At 42.7% G+C, this 20,333-nt stretch overlaps 1 protein-coding gene across 3 annotated transcripts in view; it reads right to left on the bottom strand.

The window, feature by feature from the left end:
* Positions 1-20,333, bottom strand: part of LOC141192795 (cyclic nucleotide-binding domain-containing protein 2-like) — a 478,066-nt gene that overhangs the window by 22,088 nt on the left and 435,645 nt on the right. For 2 of the 3 annotated variants that reach the window (XM_073662059.1, XM_073662056.1), the window contains one exon: positions 8,278-8,412. In XM_073662059.1, coding sequence (XP_073518160.1) covers positions 8,278-8,412 — 135 coding nt within the window. Of the gene's footprint in view, positions 1-8,267; positions 8,413-20,333 lie in introns of all 3 variants that reach the window. The other variant, XM_073662058.1, reaches the window with a different exon arrangement.

Genomic DNA, 20,333 nt, shown 5'->3' with positions numbered 1-20,333 from the left:
GTTTTTTTCACTATTTTATTTTTACGAATCAATTTGTGAAGCACCTGGGGGTTCCAAGTGCTCACTATGCATCTAGATAGGTGCCATGGGGGGTCTAGTTTCCAAAATGTGGTCACTTGTGGGGGAGCTGCAATGTTTAGGCACACAGGGACTCTCCAAATGCAACATGGTGTCCGCTAACAAATTGAATGGAAAATCGGCTCAAATTGTTAGTGGACACCATGTTGCGTTTGGAGAGCCCCTGTGTGCCTAAACATTGGAGCTCCCCTACAAGTGACACCGTTTTGGAAACTAGACTCCCCAAGGCACCTATCTAGCTGCATAGGGAGCACTTGGAACCCCCAGGTGCTTCACAAATTGATTCGTAAAAATGAAAAAGTATTTTTTTTTCCACTTTTTCATTTTTACGAATCAATTTGTGAAGCACCTGGGGGTTCCAAGTGCTCACTATGCATCTGGATAGGTGCCTTGGGTGGTCTAGTTTCCAAAATGGGGTCACTTGTGGGGGAGCTCCAATGTTTAGGCACGCAGGGGCTCTCCAAACGCAACATGGCATCCGCTAACAATTTGAGCCGATTTTCCATTCAATTTGTTAGCGGACACCATGTCGTGTTTGGAGAGCCGCTGATGTGCCTAAACAGTGGAGCTCCCCCACAAGTGACCCCATTTTGGAAACTATACCCCTCAAGGATTTTATTAAGGGGTATAGTGAACATTTTGAACCCAGAGGTACGACACAGAATTTGATAACATTAGGTCATCATATTGAATAAGTTGTCATTAGTCTTGAGCGCAAGTGCTCGCTACTTGAGTTTGCATCGGGTACTCAGGTATGCACCATGTACTGCGTGTGCTTGAGTGACATGCTCGAGTCCCTGCCCCGCATGTTTCACGGTTATTAGACACCCCAAAAAAAACATTCGGGGATCGCTCGTGCATGACAGGCAATCCCCGCAAAGTTTTTTTTGGCCGCGAAGCATATGGGGCGGAGACTCGAGCATGTCACTCAAATACCCACGATACTCAATGCATACCAGAGCACCCGATGCAAACTCAAGTAGCGAGCACTTGCGCTCAACACTAGTCGTCATATCGTCATCTTTTTTTCTTACTTTTGAAAAAAATCCCAACCCCATCACAACCCTAACCCCAAACCCTAGCCCAACCCTAACCCTAACACAACCCTAACCCGAGAGTTTATTTTTTACGCCGTTCCTCGTGCGGTATAAGTGATTAGACGACCTTATTCTTCGGATCGGTGAGACTACAGCGATACCAGAATCATATGGGGTTTTTATGACTGACAGCTGTCACACTAAAAGGCGCATTTTTTGTAAAATCTAGTTTTTGCATCGCCATATTTTGAGAGCTATAATTTTTCCAGATTTTGGCAGACAGTCATGTGACGGCTTGTTTTTTGCGGGATGAGTTGACATTGTTATTGGTGCCATTTTCAGGCACGTGACATTTTTTGATCGCTTTCTATTCCGATTTTTGGGAGGCAGAATAAACAAAAACCATCAATTCAGGAATTGCTTTTTTTTTTTTTTTTTATTCTGTTCCGCGTGTGGTAAAATTGATAAGGCAGCTTTATTCTTTGGGTCAGTACGTTTACAGCGGTACCACATTTATATCGTTTTTCTATGTTTTGCACTTTTACATAATAAAAGCAATTTTATAGAAAAAAATATTTTTTAGCATAGCTTTATTCTGAGAGCTATAACTTTTTTATTTTTTGGCTGATGGAGCTGTATGGCAGCTTGTTTTTTGCAGGACGAGATGACGTTTTCAGCGGTACCATTTTTATTTATATTCATCTTTTTGATCGCGTGTTATTCCATTTTTTGTTTGGCAGTATGGTGATAAAGCATTGTTTTTTGCTTCAATTTTTATTATTTTTTTTTACCGTGTTCACTGAAGGGGTTAACTAGTGGGACAGTTTTATAGGTCAGGTCGTTCCAGACGCGGCGATGCCAAATATGTGTACTTTTATTGTTTTTTTGTTTTGTTTTTTATAATAATATTTATTGATGGGTACATTATATTTTTATTTTTGGTGGATTATTTTTTTTATTTTTTTTTTAATATTTTTACAATTTTTTTTTTTTTTTCACTTTATGACACTTTTTTTTACTTTTTTACTTTGTCCCACTATGGGACTTTCACTTTTTTTCTCTGATCGCCTGCATGGCACAGGAATGCAGCACCATCCCTGTGCCATGCAGGCTGTCAACGCTGGACAGGGAGAAGATAGTTTGGAGATGCACTGCGCATGTCCAAAAAATCTTCCTGCTGTCTGGTGACCCGGATGTTGTCATGACGACATCGGGTCGTCATGGCAACATCCTGGAAGCCACGGCAGACAGCGCTGGAGGCCGGAAGAGGAGGTGAGTATCGGCGATCACCTCCCCTTGCCACCCCAATGCTGCGATCTACTGCGATCGACTTCGATCGCAGCATTGCGGGGGTTAATGTGCCGGGAGCGGTGCAGAAACACTTCCTGCACATAGCCCTGGGTGTCAGCTGTGACAATCAGCTGACACCCGGCGGCGATCGTGCCTGCACAGCCTGTGTGCGGGCAAAATCGCCAGGGTGTATAAATACGTATCTGGTCCATAAGTCCCAGGGCACAGATACGTACTAATACGCCCTATGTCGTGAAGGGGTTAAACCAAGTTTTTGTGGTAAACATTTATTTTTTTCATTTTGGCAGTATTATTTTTTTCATATCACAATCTGTATTACAAATTAAAAAAAAAAAATAGAAATCTTGCAATTTTCACACTGGCCACTGGGGCATTTTTAGACTTTAACTTCCTGTCATTTGAGGCAGTAGCGGACTGGCTGGCACTCTATTTACTGTGGTACGGTGCTTTAGCAGCGTTTCCATATAAAAATCTGTGGCTATGACGCGCCCCCTGGGGCCGTGGGGTACTCGGTAGCCGGGCCGGTCCTTTCTGGGGTAGTCACGGTGGCATTGACCCGGTCCGTGGCCCAGGGCAGTCAATAATGAAGAGTGGGAAATAAAGTCAATTGGGGAATAAAGATTCGTGACGCCACCCGTGGTATGCGGCTATAGGTGGCCGCCGCTGCTGTTCAGATCCACTGGGGCTGTTGGTGACGCAGCAAAGATGGTTCAGCTCTCCACGGGTAGACCTGGGCCCCAGAGCAGTTCAATAGATGATCTTTGATGTTGGTGGTGTAGGCAGGGACAGTGTAGTGCAGGGGCCGCGGGCCTTGTTGTGCGACGTCCTGTCTGTCCCCTTTGTCCTATATGGCCACCTTTTCAGCGATTGTGTATGGATTTTGGCTACGGCACATGAAGATACTGCAACCTCCAGTTTGCTAGCTAAGTCTTGAAGTACTCCACTAGTCTGGGGCCGGTCCCCTACTGCGCACCGGTGGACTCCGAACTTCCCGTGCCCCTAAGATCCTTTCTCTCACTCTGGAACCCTTCTCACTGCTCCGGTCTTCTCTCCTCTCTCTCCTCCTGGGCCCCTTTGACTGGGCCCCCTCGCTGTCAGGACCTTACTCCTCACGGTCCTCCCTTGCTGAACTCTCTCCTCAGCACACGACTCTGTCTAGATGTTTCTACCCTGCTTTTATACTCTTCCTTCAGTGCTCCCCTAAACTACTTCCTCCACCCACCTCCTCTACTTATTTCCATCCCCCTGCCAGGGACCAGGCCTGTGCTCTCCCGTAGGAGCTATCTGGACCTTTCCTAAGAGTGATGTAGTGTTGGATGTGAGTGGTTGGGTCCCGGGTAGTGCTCCCTCCTTACCTGAAAGTGGGGTACCACACCTCTGGCTGAGATGCAGTACCTCTGTGGCAACTGGACCCGCAGGGGCGCCACAGCTAGATCATAATGTGAAACAGGTGTGGGGCATCTGATAGATTGTGATTCAACAACAGCAGATTTAATACAAGGTACAGTGCCACTAAGGCTCCAGGTAGCCCCAAGCAGTTACAAGGCTAGAAATTGCTTACAGTTGTCCAGCTGCTCCATGCTTCAGTGGTGCTGTACACTAACTAAAATCAGTCTGTTGTACACACCCATGCAGCAGGATGTGGTGTTCTCCTGAAGACAAGCCACTTGCTACCCAGGACTTCTATCCATATACTGTCTAATCCTGCAGAGGCGCACTGGACTGAGAGGATTGATAGGCTGTTTCTAGAGGGTCTGAGAAGATTGATATACTACAGGAAGGGGTTGTATATATAATGCCTAAAAGGAGTGATGTACTGTAGGATGAGCTATATATAGGGGGGCTGAGAAGAGTGATGTACTGCAGGATGGGGCTATATATAGAGGGACTGAGAGGAGTACTATACGGTAGGTGATGAATATACATGGACTGAAAGTAGCAATGTACAGCTTGATGGTGTTGTGTATAGAGGATGCTGAAAGGAGTGATGTACTGCAGGAGGGAACTATATATAAAGGGGCTGAGTAGAGGGATGGTGCTGTATATAGATGAGCTGTAAAGCGTTATGTTCTGCAAAATGAAGCTGTATATAGAGGTGCTGAGGAGCAGTGTACTAAAAGATGGGACTATGAGTAGAGGAAGGAAGCTATGTATTGATTTAAGTGGCTGTTTATACGGGGGCTGAGAAGAGTGATGTACTGCAGGATGGAGCTATATGTAGTGGGGCTAAGAGAAGTGATGTACTACAAGATGAGGTTGTATATAGAGGGACTGAGAGGAGTGATATACTGCAAGATGGGGATGTATATACAGGGGCTAAGAGGAGTGATGTACTGTAGCATAGGGCTGTGTAAAGGGGGATGTAACTGTATATAGAGGGACTAATTGGAGTGATGTATTTGGCTGTATATAGAGGGCTTGAGAAGAGAAATTTACTGCAGCATGTGATTGTGTATAGATGGCAGAAAATAATGATGTACTGCAGGATTAGTCTGTATATAGAGGAGCAGATAAGAGTGAAGTATGGTAGCATGGGACTTTTCATAGAGGGGCTGAGAGGATTGATGTACTACATGATGGAGCTGAATATAGAGGGGCTAAGGGGAGCGATGTTCTGCAGAAAGGGACTGTATATCAAGAGGTTGAGAGGAGTGATGAGGCTGTATATACAGAGGGCTGAGAGAAGTCTAAAACTTGCCAGCCCCCTGGTTTCAGGAAACATCTCATGTACATTTGCCACAATGAACAGACCACTCCTCTATCTTATGTATTGAAGCATCTAGTAAACGTGTTCAAAGGTGATTGTGAAAGGAGGGAGAACAGGAGGAGCTACCAGGTAGGAGTTGGGGCAGGAGAGGGCATGGTCAAGCCCGCCCGTCTGGCACACGGCACTAAGCATGAGCATGTCCTACACCAGTCTTGTTGAATTGGTCCCTGTGTGTTTTGAGGGCCTGTATGACAGTTAGAGGAGGTTAACACAGAGTATATACTGTATGTTTGGTATTAGCATAATCGTAGTGATCTGGAAAATCATATTGCCAGGTAATTTTTCCGCATGATCCGATTTGTAAGAACAAAACCCAAAAAAAACAATGGCGGAAGTGCAATTTTTCCCTATTTTTCAGCGCATCATATGAAAGACATTGTTCAAAACTACAACTTGGCTAGCGAACAGCACGTTCTCAAATGGCTATGCCGACGGAAAAATAAAAAAGCTATAGTTGTTGAAAGAGAAGGGAAGGAAAAAAAAAATGCTCAAAATTACGAAAAAGTGGTCAAGTAGAGAAGGAGTTAACTAATGCCGATTTTTAAAATTCTGCAAATGCAGCACAAAAAGCGTGAAATACCATTGTGTCCCATTTCTTCATGTCACCTTGGAAGAAGAAAAATTAATATATCAGAATGTATTTCATTTCACTCAAAATGTCTTCATTAAGTGTCCCAGAAAATGTAATTCAGTCTGAATGAGAGCGATTTCTGACCGGAATTCTAAAATTCAGCCGCTAGATAATTGCGGATAAAGTGACGAGATATGAAGGTTAGAGGGGAAGCAGTCATTTGTTTTTTCTCTATTCTCAGTGAATACTTTAATACTTTAAATGAGGCGACTGTCCGGACTGTGCGGCGGAATATCTTAAGGAAGCTTAAGTAGTAATTAAAATAGATTTACAGAATTGAAGTCACTTTAGGAAGCGGATGAATACAAAACAGATAATTATGCCGCTAGTCCATTTACAAAAGTCCTAAGAGGCTCAAAGGTGATACAAAAGGTAATTAACTAAACCATTAAAAGAAAAAAAAAAATTACGAATCTCAGAAAAGAGAGTGACTGTAATATGGCATGGAAAACCTCGAATGATGCACAGTACAGGAGTAATCGAATAATATAGGGCTACTTGGAGATCCTCTCCTTCAGGAAACCTTAGAGCCAGTTATCTTCTGATCTCAATGACCACTTTATACGTAGCAGAGGAAGTAAAGTTTGTGCAAAATGCTGAGAGCAGCTGCCACTAGGGGGAGCAAACTGCAAATGTTTTTAGGCTGATCTTCAGTGGGGGTGGTATAAATATATGTATATAGTTAGGTCCCCCTAGTGGAGAATAAAAGTTGAAAAAAAATGTATGAATTTGTTGTACAAGTGACTGCCTTTTTAAAATGCTCATTCTTGTTTAAGAGATTTGAAAGGGAGTGTCTGAGGCTATGTGCCCATAGATTTGATGCAGAGCGTTTTTGCCTCTCTCTGGCAGAAAAAAACGCATGCAGATTTACATGCGTTTTTTCTGCCAGAGAGAAGCGTTTTTTCAGCGTTTTTGCATGCGTTTTTTCAAGTAGTTTTCCAAGCGATTTTGAGCATCACTTGGAAAAGTGCTTGACAAGTTGGTCACACTATATAAATCCATGCAACCGGCATGGATTTATATAGTGTGACCAAGTAATAGTTAAAAAAAAGAATAAGAATGGTAAAAAATAAAAAAAAAAGATTATACTCACCTTCCGGTGTCTTCCTGGTGTCATCTCTGCTGCGTCCGGTCTCTTGCAATGCTCGCGCTGTTGTGAAGGACCTGCGGTGACGTCATTGAGTCATGTGATGGGTCACATGACTCAGTGACGTCATGGCAGGTCCTTCACAACAGCGCGAGCATTGCAAGAGACCAGACGGCGTGGACAAAACACCGGGAGGACATCGGAAGGTGAGTATAAACTTTATTTTTTATTTTAAATTCTTTTTTTACAGATTCTATGGTACCCAGGTCTGGATGAGAGTCTCCTCTCCTCTACACCCGGGTACCATCCGCACATTAGAACACGCCAATTATGCAAGCACAGATGCAGTCTTGCGGAATTGGCGCGTTCTAATGCAAGTCAATGGCGGCGATTACGCTGCGTGTCCGCAAAATTAATGGACATGCTGCGTATTTTTGAGCGCAGCACAAACGCTGCGGAAAAATGCGCAGCATGGGCATTGAAAGTGCGGAATTGCATTGGAGACCATGGGGGAAGGTTTACCAAGCGTTTCCCAAGCGTTTACGCTGAACGCTTGAGAAAAGCATCGTGAGCACACAGCCTAAGAGTGAAAGAAAATCAAAAACTTGGATTTTATAGCTGTGTGTTTCGGGTCATTATCCTGTTGACCTGTGACTCAGAACGACCTTTCTGACACCAGGCAACACATTTCGCTCCAGATTGCCTTGATATTCTTGAGATTTCATTGTAATCTGTACAGATTCAAGATACCTGTGCCAGATGCAGCAACGCAGCACCAAAACATCACTATATGTCATAGTAGGAGCAATGGTCTTTTCTTTATAGGCTTCATTTCAGCATCTGTGAACATTGAGTTGATGTGATGCCAAAAAGCTCCAGTTTGCCTCATCTGTCCAAATGACGTTCTCCCAGAAGCTCTATAGATTGTCAATATGCATTTTGGCAGATTCTAGTCTCACTTTTTCGTAATTTGTTTCAACTGTGGTTTCCTCCTCGGTCATCTTCCATGAAGTCCACTTTGGCCAAGACAATGAAGAATGGTGCGATCTGATACTGATGGGCCTTGACCTTGGAGTTCTCCTCTAATCTCTTTGGAAGTTCTTCTGGGCTCTTTGGCCCCCATTTATATTATTTTTCACTTCACTTTGTCATCAGTTTTGCTTTAGTTTTGTTCTTTTTATTTCCCCCTCTCAACGGATTTGTACAGATTATATAATGAGAACAAGGTGCAATAAATTCTAAAATTATTCTTCTGGGTATGATTTTTTTACGTGACAAAAACTTGTTTAAATGACTGGTTTTTGTCATGTAAAAATCATACCAAGAAGAATCTTGAATATGAATATTCAACAGGACCTGAACTTACATGTCTTGATAACTTATGGATGTATTCCTCATTCATCTGTTTTTTAAAGAATTCCTTCGATATGACGATACACTCTGCTCCATCTGAAACCAGGGCCATGCCCAATGTGTTTTCAAAAATGGTGTACACCAGACCCTGTAGGATAAAAATTAAGGGAAATATTTGCATTACCTGACTTTTATTCCTTTTATAATTCGTAATGCACAGTTTGTAAATGAACCATAAATCTATATAAACACATTAATTAAAGGGAAGCTCTAGAAAACTCCTCTAGATTCATAATGAATAAGGGTCTTACAGCTGTTTGCTAATTTGTTTTTCTTACATTCAGCACATAAACTTACAATTTTTTTCTTACAATTTTTATACACTGCCCTATGAAATACATTGAGCACAATTATTTTAAAAAAAACATATGAGGAGTATACATTTTGGAAGATGCAATGCATTGAAAATTGTAGTAAAAAAAAAGTGCTGAAGTATTTTGCCCAATGTATGCCAAACAGACTTTCTTGTATGGGTCAATTTAGGCAATGGAAATTATTTTTTTTCTACTCGACTCTTAAAAGCCCTGAAAAAAGTGGCCCTGGGCAACTGAACCGTTTGATAAAATCAGCCCAGGCTACCAGGTATAGCCTAATATCTATATAGGCTCATATATTCGACAGTGACAGAGAGAAATTCATATGTTTGGGCAACCTACAAAAATGACATTGCAGAAGGCTGACATGACTTCACACATGACCGCATGGGCTTCCCTATAATGCCTTGCAGGTATCACATCACATTGTATAGCAGCCATTAATGATAAACTATCATAGCCTATATAAAAGTCAAGATAGGGAATGCAGCAGTCATTTCAGGGTGATTTAGAATAATCAGAAGACATCAGACTTCACAGCTCAGCAATATAGACAGGAAGAGAATGCTATAATATATTAGAAAAATACTCCAGACAGAAATGTGTTTTATAACTACAGAAGTTAAGTCTGAAAATAAGACAATGAGTCAATGGATAGGGGAAGAGAGATAGGAGAGGTGTCAGCAGTGCCAGACTCAGTGTGATTGATCAATGATATCGTGGAGCTGGCATTGGTACTGCTACATTTGAATTACTATTACATTATTTTCTTCATTCTTAATTGTCATGCGTCTGGGTTTGAACCCTTGAGCCTGGACTTTGTGATCGGCTTCTCTGTCTGCCGAGCCACAGCAGATACACCTTTTCTCCTGGTGTTTAGTTTCTGTTATCCTTGCTTCACCCTTTTTAGGGTAACAGGTGTTTTCATTTACTAATTTGTCTGCCCTATCGCCTTTTGGATGCCCCTTATATACTTTCCCCCTGCTGGTATTTCCTGCTTGTGATAGTCTCATTTGGATGTCCAGCTATACTGCTATAGATTAAGCCAGTCAGTGAAAGACCAGCTAGGGTTTATCTCTCAGCTGTTTATGTTCTTTACCCTACACCTATCTTCTGTTTCTTTTTAGCAAGTAGGCGGCATATTATCTAAGAGTAAGTATTTAATCCTTTATTTTGTATTTTGTGGTTTGTTTTAATCACTATGGGATCTCTCTGCTCTGCCCTCCGGTTCTTTAGGCGGAATGTGAAGTGCTCGAAGGCTTTCCAGGCAGCATAGGTCCAAGTTGCCATTGTATAGTCTGTGGTAGGGCTATCTCAGCTTATGCAGGAACCACTAGGGACTGCGGGGTCAGGATCTCTAGTCTGTACAGGAACCTATTTTCCCGAGTGACTCTCTACACTATTATAACATTAGTGCACTAAAATGCAGAAGCAAGGCAGCACAATAATTTTACAGAAAAAGAAAAATCTAAAATCAGTGTCAGTCAGAGATGGAGTGTTTGCTTGTCACAAGCGACTATATTGAGGTTTATCATTTCTTGTGCAATTATTTTTTTGAAGGGGGGGATAACTGTTTTTTTTTTTTAAAAAAAAAAAACGAACTAAAAGTCCTCAAAATACAGACATGTAACTGTATCTTATAAAGAGTGTGTTGCAACCACGATCGTTCTGCCCCTATTCAGAGCCCATCATTGTTTTGGTACCAAAGTTTCTCCTAGATCCTAGTGGGTTAGTCCACCCTTGGTAGTGACCGTTCCGCAAGAGGATGGTAATAGAAATAGAATTCTTTTGAGCGTCATTGTCCCATCAGAACTTTCTACAGAAACGTTATTCATTCTATAAAAAAAATTATGAAATATCTGCATATATTTACAATGTGTCTTAGACTTTGTGGTGAGGAGAGGAAATTTGTTATGGAAAATTGCTTGCACTTAGATCTTAAACTGTTTCAACTGCTTGAAATGTCAGCAAATCTGCTGTAAATAAGCAATCGAAATAATCGTCGCTTGAGATTTAAATCAGCGTGTAACAGAATGATTTGCAGTTTCTGTGCTCACCGAGACTACATCATGTCTGTCTGTTATAACTATGGGGGGGATTTACTAATGAGCTGTAATTTCCAACTTTAGCTGTCAGGTGAGTTTCTTTCAGAGAACTTGAAATTTGAAGGTTAAAAATGGGTGAAGAAACAGTATCCACCCTTTTGTGAATTGTCATGTGTGTCAACTTCCCACTTTGTGCTTCAGAACATTAGTAAAGCAGCCAATTTTTAACTTGAAAATGTTGTATCAATAAAGAGAAGTCTTTCTTGACTTTCGGAAAAGTTGGCAAATCCCACCAGACCCACTGAAATAGACCAAAAGGTTTTTTGCATTCCAGCATCTAGAGTAAAGCAAAAAGATCCATGGGACACAGCCATGTTGGTAGCCAGTGGCTACAAAATCAGAGTTCTATGAACCTCCTTCTACCTGCCTGCATTCCTCCTCCTCTTCTGATTAGTAGGACTGGCACAACACTGGTGGACACCAACAGCAAAGGGCCCTTGTGCAAGAACAGTATATGAACCCTTTACAGTCCAATAGTTCATCATAATACACAATTACACCTGCTTTAGGAGTGGATATTGTCCCCATTTCATCTTAGGCTCCTGTGGGGCTCTATAGGTTGCACAATAATATGTCTACCCCAGCGGGACAATGTCATTCAAGTGCCGTGCCACAACAATGACATCGCATCGGGTCTACTATTCAGAGGAGGTGCAGAAATGCAGGCAAGTAGGAGGAATTTCTCTGGCCTAGCGGCCACGGACAGGGGTCCTGATAATTTTTTCCCTCACTCCTACCAATATTAAATTTCACATTCAGTAAGGTGGGGAATGGGGATGACAGAGAAGGGAGTTAATGGTTTTGACTCTGAAGGGGGCTTTGCTACAGCCCATCATATCAGAAAAGAGTAGGTAATATTTGCTAACTCTCCCAGAATGTTTAGAAGGTTCCCCCCAAAAAAGTGGAGACGTCATGGCCTGTTAGAAACATCGGGAAATTTCCAAGTTCTGTCAAAACCTCCTGGACACCAGAAATTCCAGAAGGTTTCTTGTGCTAAGGGAGTTGTGGAATGGGACATGGAGGATGCTGGGTATGGGTGAAGGATTAGTGAGCTGAGCGAACCCAAAAGTTTGAGGTTTGTACTGGACGGTTATTGTCCGGTGCCAAACACCGAACACAAACTTCTCCCGGATGTCCGTTGCAATGTTCGAAGTTCTGAGGGAAGAGAGAGAGAAACAGAGAAAAAAAAAATTACGGCTCAAAAGTTCAGGTCTTCATTGTTTTCAATGGGTTTTGAGTTCTGGTTGAAGTTTAGGTAAAGTCCTGGTACCAAAACCGAACTTTGGAATAAAGTTCAGGTCGGGTACAAGAACTCGAATTTCCACGGGTCTGCTCATCTCTATTCATGAGATACAAAGCATTTATCTCCCGAATTGCAACCTGAAAAAAATGGAAAATATGAAGAAAGTGGGAATCAATTGGTGAGTGATATCTAAATACACGTTTCGGCACCGTCTCAGACTACAGTCTACATTTGTGAACCCCAAGCTTGTGTTTTTTATTATTATTCTTTTTTTCCGTATCTCACAATCTGCATATTTTTTACTTTTCTTCTTTTTTTTGCTCAATTTTCAAAATATTGATTAAGATATATATTTTTGCAGAAATATATCTCCATAATTAGTAAATCTAATTAATATTGACCTTTTTCGGAAGTTAAGCAGAACACAATACTAAGTTGGTGCAAGCTCTGACCAGCCTCTGATCTGTTTGAAGTGTGTTTGTCAACTTTACCTCCTCCAACTAGTTCTACGCTGTGTGTGTTGACTTCAATTTTTCGTTATTTTTAACCAGCCAAATCTTTATTCCTTTGTTCTGCATCTAATAATGCAGATACATCTTTAGACCTTAGCTAAGTGAAGAACGGCTGCTTATTTTCCTGTGGAGGTTAAGCCTGGGATTGACGTGAAATTTATCTGAAAGCCGCCATGGTACCCCGTAGGCCGTGCTTCTGACCCTCTTGCATTAATGAGGTCAGCAGGTTCCTCTGCTTCTTAACAAAGTACTTTATTTAATAAGATGAAGCTGAATGTAAAGAAAATAAAAGCAAGGATTATGGAACTCTAAGATTTGGAGAATTTTTCTAAAAAAACGTTTTCTTAATAGAGATTTCAGGTGTCTTCCAGCAATTGTCCGATTCACAGCAGGAGACCTAATTTAATATATAAAGGAGCAATAGTCCACACAGTAAGATATACATCTAAATTCCTGACCTTCTATTACTAAGCAAAGACTTTTGTATACATGTAAGAGAAGGATGGGAGCAGATTAGAAACAAAACTCAACACCCACTTTGTTTTCTTTCCAGACCAGATCAGACTTTACGTTAATAGAATACTAAGGGTGATAAATTGCAAAATCTTCCATTTTTCATATAAAAATCATAGATTGGTATCTGTCAGCTTTCTAATGAGATATTGTAAGTCTTCTAACTCAGAATGTGCTTTTTTTTATAGTCTATAGTCTTTAGTTACTGAAATTTTTTGAGTAATTTTTTGCATTGTGAGCAGCAGGTACTATGAGGGCGTCCAGTAAAGCTGCGGAGAGGACATGCTGGATCTGGTTGGTCATACATGGTCATATGAGTTGCATTGACCTATTGTGGCGCCCCTGAGGGTTCGGTCACCACAGAGGTACTGCACCTCACCCAGAGGTGTGGTGTCTCCATTCTCTCAGGTAAGGAGGGAGTGCTGCACGGAACCCCAACACCTACATCCAACACTACACTACCCCAGGCCAGCAGGAGGGGCGAGACGCAATGTAGTTTTCTGCTGAGCCCTGTCTCTGGCTGGGGTGGGGGGAACCCAAAGGCAGGGGGAACCAGTAGTGGGTGTGGGTGGAGGAAGAAGTTTAGGGGAGCACTCATACAGTAGATATATAAATTTCAGGTCTACATCTTAACAGTAGAAGGGTGAGAAGGAGTGTGGTTCAGAGGAACAGTCGGGGAGCAGAGTCTCTGTAGGAGCTCTGCTCCACTATAAGGGCCCAGGACTGAGGCCCAGGAGGGGACAGGGAGTAGGCTCCGTTCTACAGAAGGGATCCTATGGGAGTACGGCGAGTGCAGGAGACACCCGTACACCCCGAACCTGCCAAGTGTCAGGAGGATCTAGGCCGCAAGAAGGGGACCGGCCCCTGGCCCAGTCGTGCAGCTTCAGGCCCCGGCTGGAAAAACCGGAGTAAGGTCAAGCAGGTCTGTGCAACTCCGACGGACAGGGGGGACCTCGCAGCACCCGAACAGGATTCAGAGTGGGAAGCGCAGGGCAGGAGGGAGAAAGACCCAGCGTGAAGACGGTCTAGATAGGAACACAAGAAAGTGGGGTTCTTCCAGGTACTCCTGATCTACCTGAGGTAGTGCTGAACCCCTGCCTGGTGAACGCAGTACGACGTGGGAGGCTAGCACCTGTACAGTGCACCAGTGGAACCGTCATAAGAACTGTGAGTAAAAACTCGGAAGACTGCACCGCACTGCCTCCGTCCATTCTTTGATCTGCACCATCGTTCCCTCCCTGCACTACAATGCCCAGCGCAACCCACACCATTTTATGCTGCCCTGGAGCTTGCTCTACCTGTGGAGAGCCACACCACCCCTGCTGCCGCAACACCAGCTCCAGAGGACTGCTCCGCAGCAGCGGCTCCTCTTGCCACAGGTGGCGTCACGAACAATACCAAAAACCCCATATAAAAATATTCCCCTTTTGCACTGACCGCCCTGGGTCACGGACCGGGCCAGCCACCGTGATACCCCCTGGCAACCATAGGCCCGGCTGCCGAGTACCCCAGGGCCCTGGGGGCGCGTCACTATAATGGGTTCAAACTCCTTACCAGAGCATTAAAAGACCAGGGGAACCAGTCTCTATACTGTGTAAGTACATTATTTATTTATTTTACTCATTATATTAGCACCATTAATTCCACAGAGCTTTACAGACATCATCATTATCACTGAGCCAATCGGGGAACACAATCAAAGTTTCCTATCATTATGTCTTTGGGAGGAAAACAGAGAACCTAGAGGAAACCCACGCAAACACGCGGAGAACATACAAACTCCTTGCAAATGTTGTCCTTTGTGGAATTTGAACCCAGTAGGACCCCAAAACTGCAAGGCTACAGTGCTAACCACTGAGCCACCGTGCGGCCCATATTGTGTTATGTGATAATTGTGTCCTTTTGGTTCCACAGTAGCTGGACTGGCTGGAGACCAGATTGGCTTGTGTAAGAAGCAATGGACTGAAGTTTTAAGTGTGTAATTTGGGGCTTGTTGATAAGCTGCATAGGAGGGGTTCACGTGGCATTTGATACCGGTAGAAGAATATGAAGTGAGACGCGTTCATCTTAATTTTTCCAAGTACAACCTGGTGATTGTTATGGAGCACAGATGGCAAACTGACCTCGAGATCTATTCCTGCTTTGAAGTAGTGGGCTGCAACTGCAACCACCAAGCGTAAGTGCCCTACATGACATTTGTAACCATCAAGTGTGTTGTGCCACTGTTATATGAAGAAACTACAGGTAAAATTATTCAGTTTTCATCAATATAATCTGCCACTGTTCCTTTACAGGGGGACCACTTGAATATCATCATACATTTAAGCCTATATATATATATATGTTTAAAAAGTTTTCCCCTTTCTGATTATAAGCTGATTCCTGTGAGCACCACCAAAAAACGTTCCTACCGAATAGGCTGTCCATGTAATATATGAGCGGATAGGATCTTTATAGTGGGATTTGATCTTTGTAGTCACTCTACAATCTGATTAATATATGCGGGAGGCACTGAAGAATATAGGCCTGCGAGGTAGCAGTCACCGGAAGCGGGAGGCACTGAAGAAGATACAGTTATATGAAAAAGTTTGGGCACCCCTATTAATCTTAAGCTTAATGTTTTCTTAAAATTTGTGTTTTTGCAACAGCTATTTCAGTTTGATATATGCAAAAGCACATTTGGAGAAGCCAATATCTTTTTCGAAGAAGGTCCTGTGGACTGATGAAACCAAGATTGAGTTGTTTGGTCATACAAAAAGGCGTTATGCATGGCGGCAAAAAAATACAGCATTCCAAGAAAAACACTTGCTACCCACAGTAAAATTTGGTGAAGGTTCCATCATGCTTTGGGGCTGTGTGGCCAATGCCGGCACCGGGAATCTTGTTAAAGTTGAGGGACGCATGGATTCCACTCAGTATCAGCAGATACTTGACAATAATGTTCAAGAATCAGTGACCTAGTTGAAGTTACGCAGGGGATGGATCTTTCAGCAAGACAATGATTCAAAACACCGCTCCAAATCTACTCAGGCATTCATGCAGAGGAACAATTACAATGTTCTGGAATGGCCATCCCAGTCCCCAGACCTGAATATCATTGAACATCTGTGGGATCATTTGAAGAGGGCTGTCCATGCTCGGCGACCATCAAACTTAACTGAACTGGAATTGTTTTGTAAAGAGGAATGGTCAAAAATACCTTCATCCAGGATCCAGGAAATCATTAAAAGCTACAGGAAGCGACTAGAGGCTGTTATTTTTGCAAAAGGAGGATCTACTAAATATTAATGTCACTTTTCTGGTGAGGTGCCCATACTTATGCACCTGTCAAATTTTGTTTGAATGCAGATTGCACATTTTCTGTTAGTACAATAAACCTCATTTCAAGGCAGAAACATTACTGTGTCCAACAGTTATTACATATATCAAACTGAAATAGCTGTTGCAAAAACACCAATTTTTATAAAAGATTAAGCTTAAGATTAATAGGGGTGCCCAAACTTTTTCATATAACTGTATACTCATGGTGAGTGGTGTGCCCTGTTACAAATTTTGCATTAGGTGCTAGTATCCAATCTGGTCAATCCAGATTGGGTCCTAGTTTTTTTTTTTCCTTTTTAATCAAATCCCTTAACAAAGCAATGTCTCTGGTAGGAAAACAATAACTACAGTATATGTGTGTGATATAACATTCTGGTAGATGACACTTCATCATTCAGGATGCACAGTGACGTTGTGTTAAGCTCGCAATATCCCGTTCTGTATAACATGATCTATATTGTCCTCTGCGGTACAGATAGATCCATATATCATAGGAATATTACCTTTCTCTTGTAATTCACGTTTGTTACTCAGTATACTCAATGGAAAAATTCTATGGGATTAATAATAAAATCTTCATAGCTTCTAGGAAGATTCAATATACTGATGGATTAAGCACTCAAAAGAAGAACTTTCACAAAAACATAACAATTGCAGGCAATGCCCGACTCCAATGAAGTTGGCAACGTCTGTAACTCTATATTATGTATATAATAAGGCTGTGTGCCCACTATGAGTTTTTCAAGCGTTTTTGCCGCGGAATTTCCGCAGCGAAAAAGCTTAAAATACGTTTGGTAATACGTGCCCCATGGTCCCCAATGATAATCCGCATGTGCTGTCACATGCTGCCGAACTTTCCACTGCGGATTATCATTGCGGAAAAATACGCAGCATGTCCATTATTTTGCGGACTTTGACTTGCATTGAATCGCTTAATATCCGCATGACTACATGTGCACATGCAGATATTAAGCGATTCAGTGTGCGGATGGTACCCGGGTCTGGAGAAGAGGAGACTCTCATCCAGACCCAAGTACCATAGAACCTGTTAAAAAAAGAATTTAAAATAAAAAATAAAGGTTATACTTACCTTCCGATGGCCCCCAGTCACCTCAGCGATGCGTCCGGTCTCTTGTACGGCTCGCGATGGTCTAAAAGGACCTTCCATGACGTAATTTAATCATGTGACAGGTCACGCGACCGCTGACGTCGGCGGTCGCGTGACCTGTCACATGACTAAATGACGTCATGAAAGGTCCTTTCACACGACCGCGAGCCATACAAGAGACCGGACGCAGCGGAGAAAAGACCGGGGGCCATCAGAAGGTGAGTATAATGTTTATTTTTTACTTTTTACCATTTTTATTCTTTTTTTTTAACTATTAACTTGGTCACACTATATAAATCCATGCCGGTTGCAAGGATTTATATAGTGTGACCAAGTTGTCAAGCACTTTTCCAAGTGATGCTAAAATCACTTGGAAAAGCGCTTGATAACCCACGTGCAGAAATGCATGCAAAAACGCTTGACAAACGCTTCTACCTGGCAGGAAAAACACATGTAAAATCCGCATGCGTTTTTCCTGCCAGGGAGATGCGGAAAAAATATGCAGCATTTCTCCATCATGGGCACATAGTCTTAAAAAATATATATTTTGCAGCAGGAAAATGACCCCAAACAAACAGCCAATGAATTTAAGAACTATATTGAGCTTAAATATTAACATGGAGTCCTGGCAATGATGATATGACCCCAACAGGGCCCGGATCTAAACATCATCGAGCATCTGGGATCACATGAAAATTTGTACAAGCGACATCCACAGAAGACTTGTAGTTAGTTCTCCAAGATGTTTCGAATAACCTCCATGTTTAGTTCCTTCTAAAATTGTGTGCAAAACCTTTTCAATGGCTTTTCCGTTGTGGTCTCCAGACTAATATCTGGCTATCATTGCGTCAAAGACAAAAGCAGGATTCATTGCTCAAGAGGATAGATCTCCATTTGTGTCTCCATTGCTCCATTCCAACCTCCAGTCCCATATGAAAACAACATGGGCAAAGCCATCAAGTTACCTTCACGAGGGAACATCATATAGGTCCTACTCCTGGGGTTATGGTGTGGGGTGGCAAAACATACGGTAGCAGGACCCCTCTAGTCTTCATTCCAGATGCACTAACAGCTCTGTGTTACATTAATTTGGTCAGGGAACCAGTGGTGGGGCCATTTGTCCAAAGTGTCCCAGGAGCAGTTTTTAAACATGACAAATAGTGATGGGCGAGCTCTAAAATGCTCGGATGCTCAATGCTCAGGTCAAGCAAATTGGAATACTCGGGTGTTCGACCCAAGCAACGAGCCCAATGTAAGTCTATGGGAAACTCGAGCATTTTTAAGGTGGCTCCCACCGGTGGTCTAAGAGGGCCGAAAAATAGCCCAAATCGATGGGAATAGTGCTCAAATTACATGGGAACAGCATGGGGAAGACTCCTGGAAGAATTTCTGATTCCCAGGTCATTGCTGTCAACAACGTTGTCAGAGGTATTACGCCACTTTTACGGACTTACAATTAAACATACAAAAACGAAACCAAAATAGATTTTCCGGGGAAATATGTTAAGGAACATCCTTTCCAAGGTAATGACTTGTATATAAGGCAAAATAAATATACAAAAACAAAAATGCTCCTCCACACCTTGGGCTATGTTCACATGTAGCGTTTGATGCGTTTTTGCACTTTTGTTTTGCTTTCAACCACGACAAATGCATTCACTGGTAAATGTAATTTTAACATTTTACAACCTTATCTGGCCATGTGGTGTGTGACACATCAGACACATCCTGTTTCATTTATGAAGGAGGGACTCTGAAAGTCACAAAGCCTATTTTTATAGAGCCATCAGGCAGCCCTTTCTATTCTTAAAGGGCCAGCAGTTGGCCCTGGCTATTGTTAGAGAGCCATCAGCCGGTTATGCTTTGTTGTTCCTATTATTAACGAGTGGGTCTCCTATACTATTATTGCTTATGCAGTGACTGCAAAGGCTGTCAAAAATTTGGAGGCACGCCAATGCCCCTTGGAAAAGATGTAGAGGTCAGAGAGCCTCCTAAAAACAATGTTCCCATTATTAGGAAGTGGACTCCCATAGTGTTTGCCTATGCAGTGAATGCAAAAGCTGGCAAAAATTTGGAGGAACTCCAATGCCCCTTGCAAGACACGTAGAGGAGGTGATATGGTAGATAGGATGGTGAATGATATGGTGATGGAGGAAGAGGAGAAGCAGGAGGACAAGAGTAAAAAGACAAAATCAGGAAGCGTATACCCATGTCAGTGTGTGAAGACAGAGGTGCATGGGAATAGAATTAGACCTCCCAAAAAAAGACACTGTTTTTGAGTTTAGCTTACGCTGCTATCATTCGGTGGTGTTGAGAAGTCTGGCCCAATCCAGCCCTTGTTCATTTCCACAAGTGTCAGCCTGTCAGCATTTTCAGTTGACAGGCGGATGCGCCTATTAGTTATAATTTCACCGGCGGCACTAAAAACCCACTCTGATAAAACGCTAGCGGCAGGGCAGGCCAGGACCTCCAAGGCATAGAGAGCCAGTTCATTCCACGTTTCCAGCTTGGATACCCAGTAATTATAAGGCACAGAGGAATCACGGAGGATGTTGGTATGGTCAGCAAGGCACTCTCTCAGCATCTTCCCAAACTTTGCACTCCTTGTGAGAGTACCCTGCGCCTCAGGGCCTGTAAGATGGGAGGGTCTGAGAAAACTGTCCCAGAACTTTGACAGTGTTCCCCTGCCTCTGCTGGATTGGAGTTACGTCTCTCTCGCCTGTACTGCTTGGTTGTCCAATGAACTGTGACCTCTGCCGCCAGCATTTTCAGATGGGTATTTTATTAATAATTCTGCAACAAGGGCTTTCTGGTATTGCCCCAATTTAGTAGACCTGTCCGCCTCGGGAATAAGAAATAGAAAGTTCTCCTTGTAGCGTGGGTCTAGAAGTGT

This window comes from Phyllobates terribilis, unplaced genomic scaffold, assembly GCF_046119375.1.
Source record: "Phyllobates terribilis strain yellow unplaced genomic scaffold, ASM4611937v1 Scaffold_2__4_contigs__length_985480577, whole genome shotgun sequence".
Taxonomy (NCBI): Eukaryota; Metazoa; Chordata; class Amphibia; order Anura; family Dendrobatidae; genus Phyllobates; species Phyllobates terribilis.
This window is presented reverse-complemented; position numbering and strand designations above follow the sequence as displayed.